At 49.9% G+C, this 25,816-nt stretch overlaps 1 protein-coding gene across 13 annotated transcripts in view; it reads left to right on the forward strand.

Moving 5' to 3' along the window:
- LOC119976006 (coiled-coil domain-containing protein 150-like) overlaps nucleotides 1-25,816 on the forward strand; it is a 154,911-nt gene that overhangs the window by 8,558 nt on the left and 120,537 nt on the right. For 8 of the 13 annotated variants that reach the window (XR_005462849.1, XR_005462843.1, XR_005462845.1 and 5 more), the window contains exons 2-6: nucleotides 8,900-9,278; nucleotides 11,098-11,267; nucleotides 21,446-21,514; nucleotides 24,097-24,225; nucleotides 25,426-25,555. Coding sequence is in view for 3 of the 13 variants with exons in the window: in XM_038816036.1 (XP_038671964.1) it covers nucleotides 8,921-9,278; nucleotides 11,098-11,267; nucleotides 21,446-21,514; nucleotides 24,097-24,225; nucleotides 25,426-25,555 (856 nt within the window). In the remaining 10 variants the exon portion in view is untranslated. Of the gene's footprint in view, nucleotides 1-8,899; nucleotides 9,279-11,097; nucleotides 11,268-21,445; nucleotides 21,515-24,096; nucleotides 24,226-25,425; nucleotides 25,556-25,816 lie in introns of those variants that run through there. The other 5 variants (XR_005462844.1, XR_005462852.1, XR_005462848.1 and 2 more) reach the window with 5 other exon arrangements.

A 25,816-nucleotide genomic window follows, 5' to 3' on the forward strand; every position in this document is an offset into this window, starting at 1 on the left:
GGAGACGCCAGCCCGACGATCGGTGGGCACCAATCGCGGACCAGTCCCCTCCCAAGCACGGCCGTGGTGCTCACTCCTATCTCCGCCCCCCACAAGCCACAAACAAAACTTTGGCGCCACGTTCACGACGGCAGCGACCAGGTGTGGTTGCCGCCGTCGTGAACCGGTTGGGAACGTCAGGCTGCTTGGCCCATTCGGGCCCGGAGAATCGCCGGTCACCGTGAAAAACGGCGAGCGGCGATTTATCCGAGCGGGGGAATGGGAGAATCGCAGGGCGTGCCAGAACGACGCGTCGTGAGTCGCCCGGCCCTCCCGCGATTCTCCCACCCAGCGTGGCGAGCAGAGAATTGCGCCCATAGTGCCAGCACCCCAGTTCCCAAGCATTGTCCACTCAGTTCTCCCCCAGTTTATGCTCCTTAATGAAGTCTTCGGCTGCTTCTGGGGTCTCGAAATAATACTCCCTCCGAATGTCACCCATAATTTCGCCGGGTAGAGCACCCCAAACCTGATCTGCCGCCAGCACAGCACCGCCTTGGCCTTGTTGAAACCTGCCCGCCGTTTTGCCAACTCGGCTCCGATGTCCTGATAAATCCGGACTTTATTTCCCTCCCATTCGCAGCTACACTTCTCACTGGCCCACCGTAGAATTTTCTCTTTCTCCACAAATTTATGGAGTCTCATGATCACCTCCCACGGCAGCATCTTTGGTCTAGGCTTTTGCCTCAGAGACCTATGCGCTCGGTCCACTTCAGGTGCCTTATCTAGCATCCCTAATGCCACCAGTCCCGCCAACATCCTCGAGACGTACCTCGTAGCACTCACACCTTCCACTCCTTCAGGCAGGCCCACTAGTCGCAGGTTCTGGCTTCCTGAGGCATTCTCCTGCTCCTCCACCTTTTGCCCTCAGCATTTATAAAGGTCTCCTCGGAGCCCCACCTCCGCCTCCAGAGCCACCATACGATCGCTGTGGTCTGACATCACTCCTTCAATCTCCCGAATATGTGACCCCTGCGCCTCCAAACACCTCTCCATCCGCTCCAAAGTACTCTTCAGGGGTGCCACAGCTTCTGCAATGGCCTTTGCATGATCCTCGTGCATTTCTTTCAGCACCGGTCATCTTTACTATCTGCACCCGTCCCAACAGCGGCAACACAACCCACCACTTGAAATCCCCCTATATCTGTTCCACCAACCGAGTCACCTGAATGCCCAGGTATCTAAAACTCGTCCCCATTACCTTAAATGGCAGCTCCCCTAACCTCCTCTCCTGCCCTCTAGTCTCAATAAGGATCACTTTGCTCTTTCCCATGTTCAACTTGTACCCGGAGAACCGGCCAAAGCCATCCAAAATCCCCATAATACCCCCAATGCCACCCAGTGGTTCTGAAATATATAACAGCAGGTCGTCCGCGTACAGTTAAATCCTGTGCTTGATGCCCCCTTTCCCTCTTGCACAATCCCTTTCCAATCCCTCAAACTCTAAGCGCCATTGCCAATGGCTCTATAACCATAGCAAAAAGCAACAGGGAGAGCGGAGACCCCTGCCTTGTCCCGCGATTTCCAAAACTCACCCGGTTCATCCGCATTGTTGCGACGGGTGCCTTGTACAGCAACCGGACCCAGTCCACAAACTCCTGCACAAACCGCAGCACCTCCCAAATTTTCCCACGCCACCCATCAAAAGCCTTCTCCGCATCCATCATCACGCCTTCTCCGCATCCATCATCACTGCCACCTCCACCTCCTGCACCTTGGCGTCCACATTCAACAGCGATATAGGCCGGTATGAGCCACACTGATCCGGCTCCTTGTACTTTTTTAATATCAGGGAGATTGTTGCCTGCTGTGGGAGACAGTCAAGGCAGTGGCTCGGGGGGACATTTATTTCAATTTGGGTGCACAGGGAGAAGGCGGAACAAGCAGAGATGGCAAGGCTGGTGGAAGAGATTCTGAGGTAGACAGGAGGTATTCGGAGGTCCCGGAGGCAGGGCTGCTGAAGGAGAGGCTCCAGATGGTGTTTGGATCAGTGTCCACAGGGACGGCAGTGGGCAGTTGCAGAGGGCCAGGGGTGCAATATATGAGTATAGGGAGAAGGCGAGCCCATCAGCTGAGGAAGCAGGATGCGGCGCGGGAATTGGTGGAGTAAAGGATGAGACAGCATGGCAGCCGTGACCTAACTCTGAGCTCCACATACCACTGGATGGCGGACCTCACCCGCTGACACACCACCACATCCGCCAACAATCCCACATCTAAACTCCACTGCGGGCGATGCCCCCCTCCCCTTCTCGCAGTCCACTCGCAAATCCACCCAATGCTGTGCGTCGTTGGAGACCACTATCATTCAATACTCCGAGTCGACCCCCCCCAAAACCAGGCCTTATCAAGCACCAAAACATCAATCCAGTAGTACACCTGGTGCACATGGGAGAAATATGGGGTGGGGGGGTTGTGGGTGGGGGGGGGGGGGGTGGTGTGGGGGGGGTGGGGAGGGTGGGTGGGGGGGGTGGTGTGGGGGGGGGTGGGGAGGGTGGGGGGGGAGTGGTGTGGGGGGGGGTGGGGAGGGTGGGAGGGGGTGGGGAGGGTGGGAGGGGGGGGTGGGGGGGGGCGAGGGGGGAGGGGGGGTGGTGGGGGGGAGGGGGGGTGGTGGTGAGGTTGGGGGGTGGTGGGGCCAGTGGTGGGGGGTGGTGAGGCCAGTGGTGGGGGGGTGAGGGAGGGGGTGGTGAGGGGGAGGGGGGTGGTGAGGGGGAGGGGGGTGGTGAGGGGGAGGGGGGGTGGTGAGGGGGAGGGGGGTGGTGGGGGGAGGGGGGGGTGGAGGGGGGGGCTGGGGGGGGGGTTGGGGGTGGTGGGGTTGGGGGGTGGTGGGGTTGGGGGGTGGGGGTGGTGGGGCCAGTGGTGGGGGGTGGTGAGGGGGAGGGGGGTGGTGGGGGGAGGGGGGTGGTGGGGGGAGGGGGGTGGTGGGGGGGGGGTGCTGGTGGGGGGGGAGAGGGGGGGGCTGGTGGGGGGGTTGGGGGGTGGTGGGGCCAGTGGTGGGGGTGTGGAGGGGATGAGGGGGGAGGGGGGTGTGTGGTGGGGGGGGTGGTGGGGGTGTGTGGTGGAGTGGTGGGGGGTGTGTGGTGGAGGGGTTGGTGGGTGTGTGGTGGAGGGGTTTGGGGGGTGTGGTGGAGGGGTTGGGGGTGTGGTGGAGGGGTTGGGGGTTGGGGGGGTGTGGTGGAGGGGTTGGGGGTTGGTGGGGGGTGTGTAGTGGAGGGGTGGTGGGGTGTGGGGTGGGGGGGTGGTGGGGGGTGTGGTGGAGTGGTGGAGGGGTGGGGGGTGTGGTGGAGCGGTGGGGGTGGTGGTGGAGGGGATGGGGGGAGAGGATGGGGGGGAGAGGGGGTGTGTGGAGGGATGAGAGAGGGGTGTGGAGGGATGAGAGGGGGGTGTGGAGGGGCAGAGGGGGAGGTGAGGGGGCAGAGGGGGAGGCGGGGGGGCAGAGGGGGAGGCGGGGGGGCAGAGGGGGAGGCGGGGGGGGCAGAGGGGGAGGCGGGGGGGCAGAGGGGGAGGCGGGGGGCAGAGGGGGAGGGCAGAGGGGGAGGTGGGGGGGCAGAGGGGGAGACGGGTGGGCAGAGGGGGAGGGGGGGCAGTGGGTGGAGGGGGTGGGTGGAGAGTGCCGGGGTGAGGGGGGCATGAGTGCCGGGGTGAGGGGGCGAAGAGTACCGGGGTGAGGGAGGGTGAAGAATGCCGGGGTGAAGGGGGGGGGGGGGGGGGGAATAGTGCCGGGGTGAGGTGGGGGAAAATTGCCGGTGTGAGGTGGGGGGGGGAGAAGAGTGCCGGGGTGAGGGGGGGGGAAAGAGTGCGGGGGTGAGGGGAGGGGGAGGAAGAGTGCCGGGGGGAGGGGGGGAGGAAGAGTGCCGGGGTGAGGGAGGGGGGGAGGAAGAGTGCCGGGGTGAGGGGGGGGGAGGAAGAGTGCCGGGGTGAAGGGGGGGGAAGAGTGCCGGGGTGAGGGGGGGAACAGTGAGGGGGGGGAAGAGTGAGGGGGGGTGGAAGAGTGGCGGGGTGAGGGGGGGGGGAAGAGTACCGGGGTGAGGGGGGAAGAGTGTCGGGGTGAGGGGGGGGGGAAGAGTGCCGGGGTGAGGGGGCGAAGAGTACCGGGGTGAGGGAGGGTGAAGAGTGCCGGGGTGAAGGGGAGGGGGGGTGAAGAGTGCCGGGGTGAAGGGGGGGGGGGGTGAAGAGTGCCGGGGTGAGGGGGGGAGAGAAAGAGTGCCGGGTGAGGAGGGGGGGAAAGAGTGCCGGGGTGAGGGGGGGGGGGCAGAGTGCCGGGGTGAGGGGGGGGGGGGAAGAGTACCGGGGTGAGGGGGAAGAGTGTCGGGGTGAGGGGGGGGAAGAGTGCCGGGGTGAGGGGGCGAAGAGTACCGGGGTGAGGGAGGGTGAAGAGTGCCGGGGTGAAGGGGAGGGGGGGTGAAGAGTGCCGGGGTGAAGGGGGGGGGGGGTGAAGAGTGCTGGGGTGAGGGGGGGGGAGAGAAAGAGTGCCGGGGTGAGGAGGGGGGGAAGAGTGCCGGGGTGAGGGGGGGGGTGGGCAGAGTGCCGGGGTGAGGGGGGGGGAAGAGTGCCGGGGTGAGGGGGGAAAGAGTGCCGGGGCGAGGGGGGAGGAAGAGTGCTGGGGTGAGGGGGGGGGGGGGAACAGAGTGCTGGGATGAGGGGGGGAAAGAGTGCCGGGGTGAGGGGGGGGGAAAGAGTGCCGGGGTGAGGGGGGGAAAGAGTGCCGGGGTGAGGGGGGGGAAGAGTGCCGGGGTGAGGGGGAAAGAGTGCCGGGGTGAGGGGGGGGAAGAGTGCCGGGGTGAGGGGGGGGGGGAAGAGGGCCGGGGGGGGGGGGGGGAGGGAAAGTGCCGGGGTGGGGGGGGGAAGTGTCGGGGTGGGGGGGGGGGGGGGAGAGAGTGCCGAGGTAAGGGGGGGGGGTAAGAGTGCCGGGGTGAGGGGGGAGGGGAAGAGTGAGGGGGGGAAAGTGCCTGGGTGAGGGAGGGGGGAGAGTGCCGAGGTGAGGGGGGGAGGAAGAATGCCGGGGTGAGGGGGGGGTGGAAGAGTGCCGTGGTGACTGGGGGGGGGGGGGGGGGGGGGGGGGGAAGAGTGCCGGGATGAGGGAGGTGAAGAATGCCAGGGTGAGGGGGGGAGAGGGCGAGTGAGGTTGTCCGCCTGGCCAGGTGCCAGCTTCCAACAGACGTGACCATGCAGCCCATGGGACCTGGCTGCCTGGGGGGTGGGGGTACGGGCAATGCTGACATGTCGTCATCCCCCCCCCCCCCCATCCCCACCCCCACCCCCTGCAGGCCGTTATGTTTGCTGATCAGTCAGCGATGTTGGCCGCTGTGGCGGCAGCAGCATTTCTACATGTTACCCTGGGGGAGGAGGAGGAGGAGCGTGCCACAGATGCGGCGGAAGCTGCCGCAGAGGAGCGTGCTGCAGAGGGGCAGGTGGCAGCTGCCCAGGCTGTAGGGCCGCCAGCCCGACAGAACGAGGAGGAGGAGCATGAGGTGGAGGGGGAGGAGGTGGTGGTGGCACCACGGCGACGGAGACACCCGAGGAGGCCCCGTGGGTACCGGCCCCGCTCGTCGTACCAGGACCTCACAGATCAGGCATGCAGGAGGAGACTCCGGATGAGCCGGGAAACCGTGGCACACATCTTCCACCTGATGGCACGCATGGCACTGGGGGAGGACACCCTCTCCCCGTCAAGGTTACGGTGGCCCTGAACTTTTATGCCGCGGGGTCATTCCAGGTGCCGAGTGGGGACCTGTCCGGCATCTTGCAGACATCGGTGCACCGGTACATCCGTGCAGTGACAGACGCCCTATATGCCATTGCAGACCGCTACATCCAGTTCCCTGAGGACCGGGCTAGCCAGGATGCCCGGGCGGCGGGCTTCGCTGCCATGGCCGGATTTCCCATGTTCCAGGGCGCGATCGATGGGATGCACATCGCGGTGCGGCCACCTGCAGATAACAGGGCCGTGTTCACCAATAGGAAGGGGACTTATTCCATGAACATTCAGGTGGTCTGTGACCACCACATGATGATCCTGCGCGTCTGCGCCCGGTACCCGGGCAGTGTACATGTCTCCTGCGTATTGGCGCAGTCTTACATCCCCGGCATGTTCGAGGGACACGGCCCCCTCCCCACTCTGCCTGGACCACTCTGGAGGGGCCCTCCAGTACCCGCCAGATAGGGTCGGCCACATCGTTGTGGTGTGCTGCGTCCTGCACAACATAGCCCAGCAGAGGGGCGATGTGCCGCAGGCAGAGGAGGGGGAAATGGGGGAGCAGCAGGACGAGACGCAGTCCTCCCCAGATGAGGAGGATGAGGACAATGGTCAGGACAGACCCCCCCCCCCGGCATGCACACCACCCCTCTATTGCTCATCCACCTGCGGCCCAACGGGCCGGGCTCACACGATCGCCGGTGGAAGGGTGTCTATTGCAGGCCATGGAGGATGATGACAACCCTCTCTGCGATGAGCTCTGGGCGCTACATCGTTGGACAATGTCTGACCCATGGCCACAGTGCCACCCTCCACCCGGACCATCCCTGCATGCGGCTGTGACACTGCAGCGCACGGTCCCATCCTCTGCCCGGGGGGGATGGCGAGGGCGACCCGGGGGGAGGGCTGGGGGCACACTCACCTGGGGCCGTCGTAATACCACCCCTCACACACACACACACTAGCGGCCAATGCACACGACACCCCCCGCACGCTTCGGACAGAGCACAAAGGCAGCTTCTGTAGGTGAGAAAGTGATTTTAGTAACAAACAGTCTATACACGTGCCCTAGCCCCTATAACTCGTCTGTGCCCTGCACCCGTGCCAACTTACTCAGTGTCTAATTGTTTGGCCTTACGGGCCCTTTAACTACGTCGAGGTGGTTCCCCAGACGGTACAGGAGAACTGGAGGTGGACTCCTGTGATTCCTGCCCTGTGACTCGGGATCCCTTTGGCCACCGTTTCCTGGGGTGCCCAGCCTAGATGGGCCAGGCTGCGGCTCGGGCAACTGGGATGATGAGCTGCCAGCCTGTCCCCAGCGATGGCCTGCTGAGACTGGGCCACTGCCTGCTGGGACTGGGCCACTGCCTACAGAGATTGGGCCATGGCCTGCTGAGACTGGGCCACGGCGTGGAGAGCCTCTGCCATCTGCCACTGGCTCTGGCTCATGGTTTCCTGTGAGAGGGCAGCCATGTCCTGTGCAACAGACGCCGCCTGCAAGGAAAGCCCCAGGCCTTGCATACTGCTCCCTATGTCTGACAGCATCGCACCCATTGCCTCCACCGCTGACGCCACCCTTGCAGTTTCGGCCTGGGTGGCACGCATGACCGGCACCACTCGCAGCTTCTGGATGCGGGTGCACTCCTCCACCTGCGTCTGCAGCCGCCGCAAGCCAGCCATCACCCCTTTCGATTGTCCCTGGTTCCGTGACTGCATCGGGTCTATGGGTGGGTGTGGTAACTCCAGGAACCCGGGACCCGTCTGGGAGGCAGATGGTTGCTGGGGCCGGCCTGCCCTCCGACCACCCGGCCCCTCGGCTGCTCCTACCTCCACCTGCTGTACCGGTACGGCTGTGTTGTGTGCACCAGTGAGTGTACCAGAAGCCTCATCGCTGAAGTGCCCAACCGAGGTGAGTGTCTCTGCGATGGTGGAGGGTGTTGGAGATAGCAGTAGTGTTGTGTCGTGATCATGGTCCGACCCAGTGTCCATGGTCCCCTGGGGTGGCAGTTCCTGTCCACCCGTCCACTGTGTGTCGGTGTCCTGTGTGTCGGTGTCCTGTGTGTCGGTGTCCCGGGGAGGGGTGTCCCGGGTAGGGGTGTCCTGGCTTGGCTGCGACGGGGGCATATGGCTGCCCCTCTCGTCGCTGGGTGTCGCACTCTCACGAGACGGGGGTGTCGTCTCTGTGTTGCTCTGGGCCTGTCCCTGTCTCGGGCCACCCTGTGGCGTCCTGGGGGCGTCGCATGCCGGAGGGGCTGGGTCTCTCCCTGTCTCATGGCCACCCTAAGGCGTCCTGGGGCGGTCGGCATCCGCGGAGATGGGTGCCTCGACGTTTGGTCCTGCAATACACAATACAGCATGCATGGTTAGACACACAGGCAGTGATCGGGGGATATGGGGGAAGGGGGATATGGGGGAAAGGGGATATGGGGGAGGGGGTATATGGGGGAAGGGTGATATGGGGGAAGGGATACAGGGGATATGGTGGAGGGGGGATATGGGGAAGGGGATAAGGGGAAGGGGATAAGGGGGGATATAGGGGAAGTGGGATATGGGGGAAGGGGGATATGGGGGATATGGGGGAGGGGGGATATGAGGGATACCCTCCAATGTGCAGGGACAGTTCCAGAGTCTATAGAGTCCCGGAAGATGACCACCAATGCATCCACTATTTCCAGAGCCACCTCCTTAAGCAGGCCCTGCAAATTTACCCGACTTCAATCCCATCAGTTTTCCCAGCACCATTTCTTTACTAATGTTGATCTTCCTCAGTTCTTTCCTCTCACTAAACCTTTCATTCTTCAATATTTCTGTGATCTGTGGAATTCCCTACCTAGTGAAGCAGTTGAGGCTACCTCGTTGAATGTTTTTAAGGCAAAGCTAGATGGGATTTTGAACAGTAAAGAAAGTAAGGGTTATGGTCAGAAGGTGGGTAAGTGGAACTGAGTCCACAAAAAGATCAGTCGTGATCTTAGTGAATGGCGAAGCATACTTGAGGGACCAGATGGCCTACTCCTGCTCCTAGTTCTTATGCTCTTGTGACCCAATGGGCCAAATGGCATCCATCTGCGCCGTAACAATTCTGTGATTCAGTCAGATTGTTTCGCTGTGATTTCAGTCAGGATGCTTATAGGCTGACAGAATGGTTCTAATTCTGTTTCATTTGTACAGATCACTACAAATACTTTAAATATGTTGCATGCCCCAATACCACCAATACATGTTGGTGCCACAGCACCTGAATCATTTACTGTGCTTCAACATCGAATTGTTACAGCTGAGGAGCAGACAGACACGTTAATTCAAGAATTAGAGGATCTTGGATTTGGTATTGAAGACACTGGAGCATCCGAAATTGGTGAACATAACAGTCACAGGCCTGTCAGTCCTTTCCATGTCAGAAAAGCATTTGGAACTGAAAATGATGTACTGTGGAAAAACTGCGAATCTTTAGTGAGCCGTGTCTGCCGGCTAGAAAGTGTTATACAAACAATTAAATTGAATATATTTCGAATACAAACGGCAAAAGAACTCCACCCAGAGCATTCAGGTAATTAACGAGTATATCCTTCTGTAATTAATTGCAATTCCTTCCTCGTTTTTCACAATATTTATTGTTAGATTAATCAGGGTACATTAGCACTATAATTATGGAATGGATGCAAAATATTTTGACCACAGTCCATTTACACAAATTTTACCCTAACACCCTCTTTGACCTCTCTACAGCCGTGACATGGTCAACCCCACCATCATGCTCCCAGCATTTTAACTCTGGTGTCAGAAGATTGCCCTTGATCATAACCAATCTCCAGGATTGGCTTCCCTTTCCAGTTCCACAGTGTTACTTCTTGAGAAGGGGCGGCACTGCTGCCTCACAGTGCCGAGGACCTGGGTTCGATCTTGTCCCTGGGTCACTGTGTGGAGTTTTCATATTCTCCCCACGTCTCCGTGGGTCTCACCCCAACCCAAAGATGTGCAGGCTAGGTGGATTGGTTAAATTGCTCCTTAATTGGAAAAATAAAATAATTTTTGAAGAAGTGTTATTCCTTGAGACCTTCAAGGATGCTCTTTGATCTCCTCTTGTCTTGGAAACATCATCTAAAGACTAGACCAGTTGAGACATGTCTTCTCTTCTCTATCTGCAGTCCTCTTGGACACCACACTGCCTCTGAGCTGTTCAGACTGGTTGTCTAAAATTCAGTTCTGAATAAATATCGGGGATACAGTGGCTATTGTTTACAGTTCCACCACAAACTCTATATCTCTAATGTTGATTCAGTTCCCTCTCTCTGGTTGAACCACAGTTGTTGCAGCAGTAATGTGTTATTCAACCCAGAATTGAACCTTCAGACCCACTGCTCTCTAATGCAAAGACTGCCTGCTTCATTTCCTCCAGCCCACCTACGACTAAAACCCATCCATGAATTTGTCAAGCCAGAGCTTAATTATTCTAATGCTTCTCTGGCCAGTCTCCAATCCACACAGTCATTCAACTTCAGCTAGTCCAAAACTCTGTGTCCATTTGCGTTCCTGCACCAAAGCCTGCTCATCCATTACTATTTATTTATTTCTTGGTGACTCAATTAGGTTTCTGGTCCTCCAACACCTCCAATTTTCAATTTTTATTTTTTGTATTTCAATCGTTTCATAGCCATGTCCAGCACACTCTCTTCAATCTTCAGTCTACAACGCTGTACTGTACTCTCTCTTCAGTCCCCACCATTCTTTCGTCCCTCCATTGACTGCTGTGGTCTCACCAGTTTTGAATTCTCTCCCTAATCCACTCCACTTTTTCACCTTCCTCTTTTCCTCTTTAAAGCTCACATCTTTGATTAAGGTTTTGGTCACCCCTCCGAATAATCCTCCTTTGGCTCAACATCCATTTTTCTCCAATGCATTTCTGTGAAGTGTCGTGGGATATTTTTCTACATTAAAGGTATTATATTCATGGAAATTATTTGTTAGAGTTTGGTTAGCTTTACCCCTTACATTAACTCTTGATTTTACAAAATCATTACTGGAAAGGGTTTAATTTGCAAGTATGAATATGTTCAGCTTGACATCAAAATATACAAAATTCCAAATGCTGATGGTTAATAAGTCCAGTCATTCAGTTTATTATTTTCAGAGTCAGAAGACTGATGTTCCTCCTCTTATAATCTGTTGGGACAGACCAAATAAGTACGCTGCAATATAATCCTTACCATCCACCTTGGTTGCAAATCATACTTGTGACTTCACATCAGAACGTAGATCATTTCTGAATTTTTATCTAATGTATTTGTTAACAGCACAGTGGTTTTAAAAAGAGCACAAAAATGCTAAGCACAAAGTAGACTGCTACCTTATTTTCGACATTGTTGCAGTGGATCGACTGGCTGTAATGCAGGAAGAACATATTCAGGAGCTAAAGAAAATGCAGCGGGAGATAATGCGCTTTCGACAGCAACTGAGTGAAGTTAGTGAAGAAAAGGAGGCAGCTCATGAAGAAATAGAAAGGTTGAGTGCTGCTCTGGAAATGGTGACAGCAACTAAGGTACACAACTGAGATAGACAATCTACATAAAGCTTCACGAGCATCACTTGTTCAGAGGGTGTTTATGTAGATCCTTTATATGATGTATTTTGTATTTATATATATTTAACTGTAAAGAAGGAATGGAAATATATGTCTAGATTTACAATGCATTACAACAGTCATTTCCACTGAAAGGGATTATCAAGCACCTGCCCAAAGAATGTAGGCCCAAGTCCCACCCAAGACGCGGTCAAATCCATCCACAAAGTGAAAATTCTATAGTCAGCATCAGTGAACTAACCCCCCGCCCCCCCCCAAATCCTTGAACACCCCTCCCAAATGTATATATTGATTATCATAGAATTTACAGTGCAGAAGGAGGCCATTCGGCCCATCGAGTCTGCACCGGCTCTTGGAAAGAGCACCCTACCCAAGGTCAACACCTCTACCCTATCCCCATAACCCAGTAACCCCACCCAACACTAAGGCCAATTTTGGACACTAAGGGCAATTTATCATGGCCAATCTACTTAACCTGCACATCTTTGGACTGTGGGAGGAAACCGGAGCACCCGGAGGAAACCCACGCACACACGGGCAGGATGTACAGACTCCGCACAGACAGTGACCCAAGCTGGAATTGAACCTGGGACCCTGGAGCTGTGAAGCAATTATGCTATCCACAATGCTACCATGCTGCCCTCAAAAATAAACAATACACCCTCTTAACCAACTCCAACAAAACAAAGACACTAGGTTCATTGAACCAAGCAAAACTGGTTCAGCAAGCTACAGCTCATCCCCACGCCTTGCTAGCTAAATTTACTGCCAGCGGGGCAGCCCCCACTCAGGGTACAAACAAAACCTAGGTATAAAAAGTGAAACATAAACCAGCACCCCTACCAAAATCAAATTCCCACCAGGAGTTATATATTTCCAGCAATATTACATAAAACCAAACCCCTCAGAACAATAAGTACAATAACAAACATACAACATGTGAAAAAAACGATCCCACCCAAGAACAAAGAAACACCAACAGATATATACAAGTTACCCCCAAACCCTTCCCCATCCATAGCAATAAAAGTTCCCACAGGCTCAATTAACATGAGCAGAGTCCATGCTTCAGAACAACGGAATCCACATCCTCAGACATGTCGAAATAATAGTCCTCCAACTTATTAGTAACCCGCAGCCTCAGCGGGTACACCACCCAAAATCAAACTTGTTTCTTGTATAAGGCGGCATTCGCCTGATTGATGGCGGCCCACTTCTTCGACAGTTCTGCTCCGACATCTTGGTAAATAAGGTTACCTTCCCACTTCCAATCTCAGTGTTCCTTGGCCCACCTCAGGACCTGCTCCTTGTCTTGAAAAATATGAAATCGAACAATGACTGCCTGAGGTGGTTCGTTTGGTCAGGACTTTTGCCGGTGTGTTTGATGGGCCCTGTCTTTCTCTGGAGGAGACATGGGTCTATCCTCCCCCATCATCTCCCCAAACATCTGCGAGAAATACACAGTGGGAGCCAGACCCTCCGGCAACCACACGACTCTGAGGTTCCTTCGCCTCTGCTAATTCTTAAGTTCGTCCACCTGAGCCCTCAGAATCTAGTTCTTCTCAGGCATCAGGGAGATTTCAGCCTTCAGCGAGGCCATTTGCTCACTGTGCCTCGACAGAGCCTTCTCCACGCCCTCTTAACACCTTGCCATGCTCCTTCACCGTCTCGGCGGTCCTTTCCAACTTCGCTCGGATGGGACCCAGAGACCTCCTCGATTGACGTCTGTAGGGTTTCGGACATCACCTTTCTCAAATTGTTTATCAAACTCTGTCAATAGCACACCAGTAATCATGTCCGCCGTGATGGGAGAGGCTGCAGCCACTGGAGCCAACTTCGCCATTTTCTCCACTAAGGAACCACGTGAAGCCTCAGAGTCTGTCGAAGAATTCCCATCCAAAGGCTTCTTACCTCCAGCCTTCCTTGGCATTCTCCAGATGCAGGCTCCTTATATCTAAGGCTTGAGGACCCCTCAGAAAGGTGGCCATGGAACACTGACTGAGAGGTGTGCTCCTAATCTCTTGCCCCGAAGTTGCCTTCCCTCCCTTCTCTTGGAACTGTTGCCCATGCCCCAAGGTTCTCTTCTCTCCGACACGGTTGCACGTGCTCCAAAGATGCTTCCTTTCGGCACTGCTGCCCTTGTCCCAAGGCTCCCTTCACTCTGGTACTGTTTCCCATACCTCCGAAGGTTCCCTACCTTCCGCCACTGCTGTCCTTGCCGCAAAGTTCCCTTCCCTCCCTTTGAGGATAGTTTCAAAATCAATAGTTTTAATGTGACTATCATTTTGTCGTTTGAATTAATTTATTTAGCATTTGTACTAAATTAACAAAAGTCTTTTTTTAAAAACTAAACCTCATTATTGGAAACCAGCCAGGTTAGTTAAGTAAACAGCCTTAATTGTGAGACAATTAAAGAATAGGCAATTAATTAATAGATATGTTAGCAAGGCTGGAAATGTAACCTGAAACATAATTACAAATCCTTTATTAACAGTCGATTATTCAGAGATTCTTAAAATGTCATGGGAATTATTAAATGTGCCCTTCTCAGAAGGACAGAGAAAAAAACATGACTTGTTAACCCTGATGGAAGGAACGAACAGGCTATTCAAGATGTCTCAACTTTAAATGACAGACAGCTATGTTAACCAATTTTTAGAAGATAAGAGGTTTAGCTTGCATTGTCTTAAAGTTGAGACAACATGCCTAATTAGCCTAAAGCCAATGGGCTCACTCTTATTTAATTATTGACAAGTTATACACCAATAGGCTATTTTCCAATAATTGATTATGGTGGGCTAGCAACATATAAAAGTATAAAAAAGAGGTCTCAAAAAGCTGTATTAGTAAAGCAAAAGATGAGTAGGGAGAGGTATTTACTGAGTGGTGTTGAGTGGTGTTGGTTTTTCATGTTTTCGGAGCCGTCACTTCACATTCAGGTCTGAGAAGGGTTGTGAGAACTCTTATCAATTGTTGAAGTTAAGCTTCCTTCTCATTGTAAATTACTGCTAATTGACACTGCTTTTTATCTTTCTGACTGGTTGCCATTTTAATAGTTAATAATCTTTCTGAATTTACTTGCCATGTGGTTAAGTCGCTAGAACCTGTGCTTCACAATTGGAGGATTATCACAAACAGATGAATCCCCATAAGTCTTAGTTCAAATAATTCAAAGTTGTTATGCCATTGGTTGTGCCCCGGTGCCACAAGCCAGCTGTGAAGAAGCTGCTATGAGACTTGACGGTGACACTCCTGGCCACGACCTCCCTCGAATCTGCAGAGTTGCTTCCTTGCATTGTGATCCTCACCAGCGCAGGGATGTCAGCACTCACTTCCGAGAGTCTCTCAATGTTTTGATCGTCAGGTGCAGGCATTTTAGAAGCAGTTGTAAATCACACCGTTCTAAAGTATGCTGATGTGGGTTTGAAGTTTGGTGTGGGGGGCTCAATTACAATGTGTGGCCATGGCAAATGTATTACAATTAAGCTTCCATAAGTTCATAAGATATTGGAAGCATTATTAGGCCATTTGGCCCATCGAGTCTGCTCTGCCACTCGATCATGGCTGATCTTACCCTGGTCTTAACTCCACTGTCCAGCCCGTTCTCCATAACACTTCAATCCATTACCAATTCTGTCCAACCCCTCCTTAAATTTACTCACAGTCCCAGCATCCACTGCACTCGGTGGTGAATTCCACAGATTCATAACCCTTTGGAAGTAGTTTCTCCTCAACTCCATTTTAAATTTGCTACCTCTTATCTTAAGACTACGACCTCTCGTTCTAGAATGCCTCACAAGAGGATGCATCCGCTTCACGTCTACTTTATTCGTACCTTTTATCATCTTATATACCTCAATTTGATCTCCCCTCATTCTTCTAACTCTAGCAGGGGTAGTGGACAATCGCTCCTTGGATTTATGTTGCTGGGAAACGTATCTTGACCTTTCTCCAAAAAGGCCTATCCCGATTGGGCACAGAAAATACCGGCCATAGTTTTCAGAATTATGTACTGTAAATCTAGACATATTCCCTCTTTACAGTTAAATATATATAAATACATCATATAAAGGTTCTGCATAAATACCCTCTAAACGCATGATTCTAGTGAAGCTGGAGCCTTGTCCTTGGCGAGTCATTTTGGGGTGTCGGACTTGCTGGGGCTGCAAAAGGGGACGAAGGCCGACTCCCTCTCCTTGCCTCGTTGATAGCCCTTGACGAGTTCTGCTGGGAGATCTCCTACTCCGCCTAGCGTCCTGGTCTGGTTGGTGAACTAAGGAATTTTTGCATCAGGAGAAGGTCAAGACACCGACAAGGGGATCGGTTGAAGGGTTCTACCTAAGATGGCATTCATTTATTTCTTTAAGGATTAAATCACCCGTCAGTTGTTGTGAGGGGATGGGGGGGTGTAAGAATTTTGTTTTCCTTTTTCTTTAAGATGAGAGTTATATGGTTGATTTTGCTTTTTTCTACTGTTTTGCGTTGTTTGTGATATTAGTTTTGTTACAAATTTATTATTATAAATCAAAAACCTTCAATAAAAATATATATATTGAAAATCAAGGGACCTTGAGAGGCAGGCGCGGGCGATGATTTGACAAAAAGGTGATTCTTAGAGAAATGCTGATCCTTGTGACTCACTGATACTGCAGTGAGGGGACCATCAAGAAAATGCTTATTGGTAGTAGAGAACACAGTGGAATGCAACGATGGTGCTTGGCTCAAAGGCAGGAGCAGCACACTCGAGACCAAGGGATTGCAGGGCCTCCTCCACACATGGAGTTGTTTGTAGGTGCATCAATAGACCCAAGGTCTACAGAAGGCACATGTGCTCCCTGCAGATAGTGAGAATTATTGTCGTCAATGACTGCACATGTCAAGGGAATTGGCCATGCCATCTTTTGTAGAACTTAGCACCATGGGAACTCTGAGGGCATCCACTGGCAGTGAAACTGACCTCTGTGCTCGGTTTTTTATGGCAATGACTGCTTCCAGGTCTCCAATGTGGATCTGTACGGACCTCACAAGCCTCCACCCACAAACGGATGTGGGTGGCCAAGGAGGCCCCAGATGCAGAAAATAAAAGGTCATGTTATAGTGGATAACCTATCGGCAGGAATAGAAGATTAGCTGGTGAACAAAGCAGAGAGTAGGTATAAATGGGTCTTCTTTAGGCTGGCAAATTGTAACGAGTGATGTGCAACAGGGATCAGTGCTGGAATGCCAACTGCTTACAATTTATATAAATGACTTGGATGAAGGGATGGCTGCCAAATTTGCTGATGACACAGAGATAGGTAGGAAAGTAAATGTGAAGAGGACCATAAGGCTACAGAAAGCTTTAGTTGGGTTAAGTGAGTAGGCAAAGACCTGACAAATGGAGTATAATGTGTAAAAATGTGAAATTGTCCATTTATGCAGGAAGAATAAAATAGAAGCACATTATCTAATTGGTGAGAGATTGCAGAGAACTGAACTGCAGAGGGATATGGGTGTTGTAGTGCATGAATTGCAAAAGGCTGGTATGCAGGCTCAGTAAGTAATTAGGAAAGTTAATAGAAGGTTATTGTGGATTGCGAAGGGAACTGAATACAAAAGTAGGGAGGTTATGCTTCAGTGGTACAGAGCACTAGTGAGATCACATTTGGAGGACTGTGTACAATATTGGTCACCTTATTAACAGAAAATATAAATGCGCTGCAGCAGTTCAGAGAAGATTATATCTTGAATGGGTAGCTTGTCTTATGAGGAAAAGTTGGACAGGCTAGGCTAGGCTAGAGTTTAGATGAGTAAGAGGTGACTTGATTGAAACAGGCAAGTTCCTGCGGGGTCTTCACAGGGTGGATGTGGAGAGAATATTTTCTCTTGTGGGAGAATCTAGAACTAGAGTCACTGTTTAAAAATAATGGGTGGCCCACTTAAAACGGAGATGAGGTGATTTTTTTTTCATTCAGAGAGTTGTGAGGTTTTGGAACTATCTTCCTGAAAAGATTGTGGAAGCGAATTCTCTGAATATTTTTATGGCAGAGGTGGATAGATTCTTGGTCAGCAAGGTGGTAGGTGGAATGCAGATTTGAGGTAGCTATCAGCTCTGATCTTATTGAGTGGCGGAGTAGGCTCGAGGGGCTAAATGGCCTCCTCCTGCTCCTTGTTCATATCTTCATGTGCCATTTTTGACAAAGTTCACAACTTTGTCAACTTCGACAAAGATCAGGCGAGCCAACAGGCAAGAGCATTGGGATTTGCAGCGATATCCAGATTCCCATAGGTGCAGAATGCTATCAACTGCACTCAACTGACTCCGAGATCCCTGGCAACAAGCAGTCTAGTATGTGAAATGCAAAGACATCTACTCTCAATGTTTGGCTGATCTGCGACTATAACACATGGATCATGCAGGTTTGAGCAAGATACCCTGGGAATATCCAAGACTTGTATATTTTCATCAGGATTCATATCCCTTACATCTTTCAGAGACAACACAGGAGATGAGTGCTACCTGCAAAGCCTCCGACTCCTGCTGAGTGAAAGTACAATGAGGCTGAGGCTGCAATCCGGAGTTTGGTGGAGCACATCTTTGACATCCTGAAAATGAGGTTCCAGTGCCTTGCCAGATCTGGCGAAGTACTCCAATACATTCTGCCAGAGGGTGTCCGCTGTCACGTGCCACACAACCTGTCAATGCAGAGTAGGAAAGACCTGGTTATGAGATGGAAAAGCTGCATGTCTACTCTGGTGAAGAGGAGGTTGAAGGGGATGATGGTGTTGAGGTCCTGGAAGGGAAGGATGCAGGCGCTGAGGCCATTGCACTGGCCAGATGAGGTAGGCATGATCGTGAAATCTCATAGTTGCAAGATTCCAGGAAGATGATGACGAGATGCAATATCGACACTCTTGAGATCTTCAGATTGCATCTGGGAATGTCTGACACTTGTTTTGCTTATGGCTGTGCACATACGCTCTGCGAAGAGGGTCATTTCATGGAGCTACAGTGGGCACATGGACTTTAACAACTCTTGGTACTTGGCAGGCATCATTACCAGTTCCCTTTCGCACAATGACTTCACCTGTCAGGAATGCTGATGAGATTTGGGGGTGGGGGGGGAGGTGGGCAACCCCACGTCTTAAGGTGCTGAGAGCAAATACAGAGCATTAAGGAACCATGTGACGCTTGAGTACGAGATACTTGCAGCAAACACAAGCCACATCAAGGTATAGACATCATTGATCTGGGGACTGACTTTGAAGTTGAATATTCATTGTGCTTATCATATTCCACACTGCATAAGGGGGTGACACTTGTCTTCATTTTGTGCAGGAGCCAAAGTTTCACATCTGACTGACACAAATGCTGCACATCATAACAAGAAGCCATTGCTGATTTCTCGGGTGATTCCACCCTATGTTGCTTTTCAACACCAAAAATTGAATGGAAATCGCTCATTACGGCTTGTCTTCCAGTGCAGAATTGTCCATAATCGAGTGTTGGAGACTGGCACATTCCACAATTCAGGACTACATGCTAAGGGATGCACTAAGGCTTGAGGCAGCTGTTGCAGAGGCACAATGGGGAAAGGCCACACTCGAAGGCCTTTCATGAAATGTATATTGTAAATACCGAGTATTGCAATTGTATTGTGGCACCTCGGAATGCAACTTGAATGGAGAAAAGTTGAATTTTTAAAAGGATTCTGTCAATTTGTTTCACACATTCTACAGAAAACATTGACAGCATTTAATTTAGTGAACTAAAATTAGAGAAATACTTCAGTATTTCACAGATTATGTGAAACATTGGAGGCAAATTTCTACGGGGATTTTGTTGTTCATTCTTTGTAACTTTGACAAAATATCTGTGGATGTCCTGAAAAAAATGACACAATTCCACTTGCATTCTTTCCTGGGATTTTTTTTTCAGCTCTTCTACTGAGGTTGTGGTGAATGATCAGCAAAATCTTGAGGAAATTCACCCCATAGTTATGGTATGACATAAATCTAAACTGGTTGATCTGAAATTGAAGAGCACTTATTTAGGGCAGCACGGTAGCATGGTGGTTAGCATAAATGCTTCACAGCTCCAGGGTCCCAGGTTCGATTCCCGGCTGGGTCACTGTCTGTGCGGAGTCTGCACGTCCTCCCCGTGTGTGCGTGGGTTTCCTCCGGGTGCTCCGGTTTCCTCCCACAGTCCAAAGATGTGCGGGTTAGGTGGATTGGCCATGCTAAATTGCCCGTAGTGTCCTAAAAAATGTAAGGTTAAGGGGGGGTTGTTGGGTTACGGGTATAGGGTGGATACGTGGGTTTGAGTAGGGTGATCATTGCTCGGCACAACATCGAGGGCCGAAGGGCCTGTTCTGTGCTGTACTGTTCTATCTTCTATCTATTTAACTGTCAAAATCCCTTTCCTAAAGTGACGAATAATACATGATTACGAAAATTCAGTTTTTTTAAACACATCGCCTAATAAAAAAAATTTCATTCAAAAAAGTATTTCTAAATTTGGAGGTAGTCAGGAATTGGCTTGATGAAGTAATGCTAGTAATACCAATTTAACTATACTACTTTAAGAGAGGAAAATTATGGCCATCAGAGTAATTGAGTGGGATTCTCCATCCCGGAATGCCCAGAATGCGTTCCCTGATGGGATAGAGAATCGGGCGTCGGTAGAAAATCGGGATCAGCACCGGGCGGCGATCCCGATTTTCTTGGAAGTAAGGATGACAGGAACTTCAGGATATTTCAGGTTTGTGAATCATAAAGATAATTTAAATTGCACAATGACACATATGGGGCGGGATTCTCCGAGCCTCCGTGCCGAAATCGCGCTTGGCGTGGGGGCGGAGAATGGGGCGTCAGACCTGCGATCGGGACCGATGGGGCCTCTGACCTGCGATTGTGACCGGCAGCGATTCTCCGGTCCACGGAGAATCGCGGGAAGACATAGGACCCGATCACACGCTCAGTGATTGGAACGCACTTACATCTCTTTAATGGACTTGGATGGTTTCTACCGTTGTGGCCCCAGCAACTGTTGCACCGTGGCCCACTGCAAGGTCCACCACGTTAGGGCCACGCTGGTAAAAACCACAAGTGATCTGCAACCGCATGATTCCCGACGGGGGGGACCGGAGAATCACAATAGGCCAGAGCAAAGGGCCATTTACATTCATTTACATCCGCCCATGTTTTCTGAAAATTTTTAACCAACTATTTCTAACTGTCTCAGTGGTACCGAAAATGAGATGGTTGACAGCTTCAAATTCCTAGGTGTGCACATCACCAATCTGTCCTGGTCGATCCATGTTGACGCTGCAGCCAAGAATGCACCCAGCGCCTCGCCATCCTCAGGAAACTAAGGAAATTCGGCATGTCCTCATTGACTCTTACTAATTTTTGTAGATGCACCATAGGAAGCATCCTATTGCCTGGTATGGCAACTGCTCGGCTTGAGACCGTAAGACACTACAGAGAGTTGTTCACACCGCCCAGTCCATCATGTGAACCCGCCTCCTATCCATTGACTCAGTCTACACCTTCCGCTGCTTTGGGAAAGCGGGCAGTATAAACCCGGGTTATTCTCACTTCTAACATCTTCCATTCGGCAGGAGATACAAAGTCTGAGAACACGCACTAACAGGTTCAAAAACAGCTTGTTCCCCACTGTTACCAGACTCCTGAATGACTCTCTTATGGAGTGACTGATCTCTCCATGCATTTTCTTTGCGGAGTAGTAATGCACTCCGTATACTTCACCCAATGTCTATGTATTTACATTGTGTATCTATCGTATATTCTGTGTTTTCATGTATGGAGTGATCTGTCAGGACTGTATGCAGAACTGTACCTCGATACACGTCACAATAATCCAAATCCAATGGTCTGAGAGAGGTTCTTAAAGGGTGAAACAAAAGAAAATTACAATTGTTTGTGTACAATCCATGTTTTACAAACTGTTACATACCCTCTTAATGTACATTAAAAATTTGATCACAATTCATTCCTCCATCACCTGGAAACTAGGGGGTGTACTGATGAATCTCTGGCATATGAGATAGCATTTTGTAGCTTTGTTGCCTATGCAAAAATACACCTGATTTAATGATATTTGCATATGCTTTGTTTGGTTTTCCTCATTCTAGACAGATGTGGCAGTAGCAGCAGAAGAGCTGAAAGCAACAAAAAGCAGAATGAGCCGAAGATTGCAAGAGGTTAGAGTTCAAATCTGTGATGAGTTCAAATTGGAAGTGATGGAATTAGCTATCTGCTCCATAAGTGAATTAACATGATAATATTGTAACATTATGGGGGCACTCTTGACAACTTGAATAAGCTCTATATTGCATAGTTCCTCACTTTGAGTATTCTGTTTATATTACTAATTTGTAATTAAAAGTAATAGGGAGTAGAAAAAGTCCAGAAGGTACCTGTATTTCCATTCTCTATTTAGCCTCTTAACACATCACAGTGCAAAATGATGGTCCCAAAATTCTACAATAATAAAAGCAAAGTGGGTGATTTTGAACTTGTGCAAAGTTGCTGGTGAGCCTCTAGCATTCATCACTCGTTTTAACTGGAGCTCCAATTCATTTATAGGTCTGGCCTTCCATGAGCTGTCCATTGTTCATTCATTAATTGGTGACTTCATGGGCAAGTCAATCCGGAAGTCAGCAGTAAAGAAGGATCATTGTGCACTGGGACATCAGACTTCCTGCACCCCATTCTCACAGCCAAATTGCGATCTTTGCACCTATTCTATTATGGATAGGTGTTAAATTAAACAGCAGTATGTTCTCCTCTCACCATCTGTCCATAAACAGAAAGATGTTTTAATTTGTTTCCTCCTTTATAAGCAGTGGCATATTTCCCGACTCCTCAGTTTTAGTGCGATCCAATTTTCTATTAATAACCCTACAGCAAAACTGAAGACAGGATGAGCTCAAATGGTTAATTTATTTGTACACACTCAAAACATGAAAAAAGGGTTCACAACATTCCACTTGCCATCAGATATTAAAGAGTGGGGTAGAACAAAGTAAGAATTGCAGTGCAGAGAACATAGAGAAAAGAAATATTGTATCATTTGGATTCCAGAATCCAGAATCAAAGACCAATGAAGTGTTCCTTCACTGAGGTCAGTGAGCTGAAAATTGATGCTGAATTCACTTTCCCAGTGGTGTTGGCTTCACGTGATGAGATAAGTATGCAGCGATGAATTGGTCTTCTAGGTGATGGTGCAGAATTTCCAGCAGAAGCAGTATAAATTGGGCCAGGTATTCCACCTAGACAGCGCTTCTCTGTTGTGAGGCTGCCAGTCAGATGCTAAACAGCAGACTAAGCTTTGCAGTTCAGCAAGGCAATATTACTGTTCCACAAGCTAGGAGGTCATGTCACATGACTCCCACCTCTCCACACTGTCTTGACAAAGGATATGTATACCTCGTCTGGGTCCCCAAGAGTGTCAAATGTCTTGACTATTAAGAACTGGAAGGGAAGTTGTGGGCTCTTTGTCTTAGCAGATGAGCAAACTCCTATTGAGCAGCCTGGGTTATGAAATGCAAATGGCCTTGATATAGCTCTCTTTGAATTTGGTCTGTGCGGGCCACAGGAAGTCATTTGTGGCTTCCCAAAGGTAACAATCTGTGTATTTCCCTGATACTGCCAGGTAACCTTTTGTTTGTGGGTCACAGACAGACATAAATTCAGCCATTTTTAAAGTTCTTTGTCCAGTTTTTAAAATTTTAGAAATAGCCATGATGATATTTGTTACAAAGTGACCACAATATATATATTTTATGAAAAATATACAGGGCGGGATTCTCAGGCCACATCCGCCTGGCGACCAGAGAACCCTGTCCGAGGTCAATGGACATCTCCATTGTCCACGGTTCACCAGTGGTCTTCTTGGGCGGGCGGGGTGGAGGAATCCAGCCCACAGTGTGCCTTAGTCCCCTCACACTAGCTTAATGAGGACTCAGGATGTGAACAACCTAAAATGGATAACTGACTCAAAACTGAGAATAAGTTAAGAATTTTTAAAAAAACTCGTTCATGGGATGTGGGCATCGCTGGCTGGGCCAGCATTTATTGCCCATTTCACAGGGTATTTAAGAGTCAACTACATTGCTGTGGGTCTGGAGTCACATGTAGGCCAGACCAGATAAGGATGACATATTTCTTTCCCTAAAGGATATTAGTGAACCAGATAGGCTTTTACGAGAATCGACAATGGTTTCATGGTCATCATTAGATTTTAGTTCCAGATTTTGTAGCGAATTCAAATTCCACCATTTGCTGTGGCAAGATTCGAACCCAGCTCCCAGAGAAATACCCTGGTTCTTTGGATTACTAGTCCAGTGACAGTACCACGACAACACTGTCTCTCCCAAGTATAACAAAACGGATTCTAACAATTATTTGGCACAAGATGGATAGTGAATGGCTAGGCAGTGGAGAACTGAGCACAAGGAAGGATGTTAGGGTTGCAGAGCATGAGAGATAACACAAAGGAGAAGGAATAAGGCATGCAATAGGAATGGGGGAAAGGTTGGGTTTGTGGAAAGTGATTTGGAAGGATATGGTATTGGAAGGGTTTAGAGGAATATAATGGGAAATGGGTGAAGTGGTCGCTGACATGAAGGAAATAACTTGAGGCCTACAATCTATATTTTCCAAACACCTGCTTGCGCAGATTTGCAGCCCTCATCAGGGAGAATGACTAACTTATTACATTACCAACAATTACCAGTATTGCCACGTTGTTCGTTGATGTCATCTATGAATGGTTTTTCAGATGAAAAAGGAATTGGTCCAGGAAGTGAGTCTCCGGAAAACTCTAGAAGAATCCCACGTTAATTTGCTGCAACGTGTCCAGGTTATGGAGAAAACAGTGGAGATTGAAAGAAAGCAGGTGCAGAGTCTGGTACAAATTTAAAGTTACTATGATCTGCTGATAAAATTGGTTTATTTTGTTTTTGTGACTTTTGGTTTTGTATTCCTTTTTCGATAACTATTGGTTGCACACCTCCCCACACCACCTTTGCAGTTTAAATAATTTATCAAAATTGGTGGTTTCTCTTCAGTGAATTTATTTTTTGTCATTCAGAAATCTGTTCAAGGCTTGAAATGAATGGAGTGTTGAATTCCACTTCGCTCTTCCACACCTCCAAATTACTTATAATCTTACCCGGAACTTGGTATTGTCTTGTCTTTTACATTACATTGACTACAAAGCTCCTGATATGGATTTGTCCAATCATTCCCTCACATTTACCATTGTTTGTACCTCTCCTTTCCTGGTTATAAAAATGGGGATGGAGGAAGCAGAAGGTGGGTCTTGAAAACAAGATGAACTTTGAGAGGACATGAGGGGAAATAGAGAAACTGGAGAAAGATGTTAGTTCTGGGCTAGAACAGCAGAGGGGAAATACTGAGAAGGTTTGGTAAGTGGAATAGTGGAAGGCAGCTGATTGGATGGTCCCAATCTTAGTGACAAAGGAGACCGTGATCTCTGAACACTTATTGTTTGAGGATATGGGGAAAGGGGTTTTAGAAGACGTTTTGCATTAGAGAAAGGATGCTGGGAGATATTTTTGCATTCCAGGTGATCTTGGAATGGTGAGCAGTTTTAACAGATGAGTGGAGGACAAGGTGGTGTTTTATGTTACCCAACCAGATCTGGTGGTGATAACTAAATCACTTGTCAGTCATATCTGTTCAGTCTGTACCCATACTGAGAGAAACGGCCAGGATAAGAGAGTTTCATTGGAACCTAGTATATCAAAGGTGGAGGTGAGGATGTGGTTGAGTAAATGAACAGCTGCAAAATGTCATGGCAAACAGCAGGATCAAATGCTAGACTGTTGGAATTTTTCAAATACAGTTGTAAGCAAATTAGGGGGTAACTTCTTCCAGGATGGATACAGAAAGGATGGATACGGATGAAGTTAGGGCTGGGGCTTGGAAGGGGAATGTGAGTGAAAAGAAATTATCAAAGATAGCTTTGTCTGTGACTGTTGCAATGGGAGTATTGAGCCTATGGAAGATGACAAGGTCAAGCGAGTGACTGTGAGTGTATATATGCTATATGTTTGTTTAAAGATTTAATTATGTCCTCACTTAGGTCTCGGCCCTACAGGAGGACAATCTCACACTACAAAAGGACGGGGAGATAACTCAGCAGAGACTGCAGCTTGAACAGCAGAAAACAAGTGATATGGAGAAAATGCACAAGCAGTTAAAAATAGAATCTGGTATTGAATTTTATCTAATATTGTGCATTTAGATTCTTAGAATTTTTGCATAAATGTGTGTAAGTTGACTGCCATGTTTGTCTACTTAACAAGGCACACGGTGGCACAGTGGTTAACACTGCTGCCTCACAATGCTAGGGATCCGGGTTCAAATCCAACCTTGGGTGACCTCCAAGGTTGGGTGGAGTTTGCATTTTCTCCCTGTGTCAGCGTGGGTTTCCACCCAGAGTCCAAAAAAGTGCAGGTTAGATGGATAAGCAA

This window comes from Scyliorhinus canicula, chromosome 13 (assembly GCF_902713615.1).
Source record: "Scyliorhinus canicula chromosome 13, sScyCan1.1, whole genome shotgun sequence".
NCBI lineage: Eukaryota > Metazoa > Chordata > Chondrichthyes > Carcharhiniformes > Scyliorhinidae > Scyliorhinus > Scyliorhinus canicula.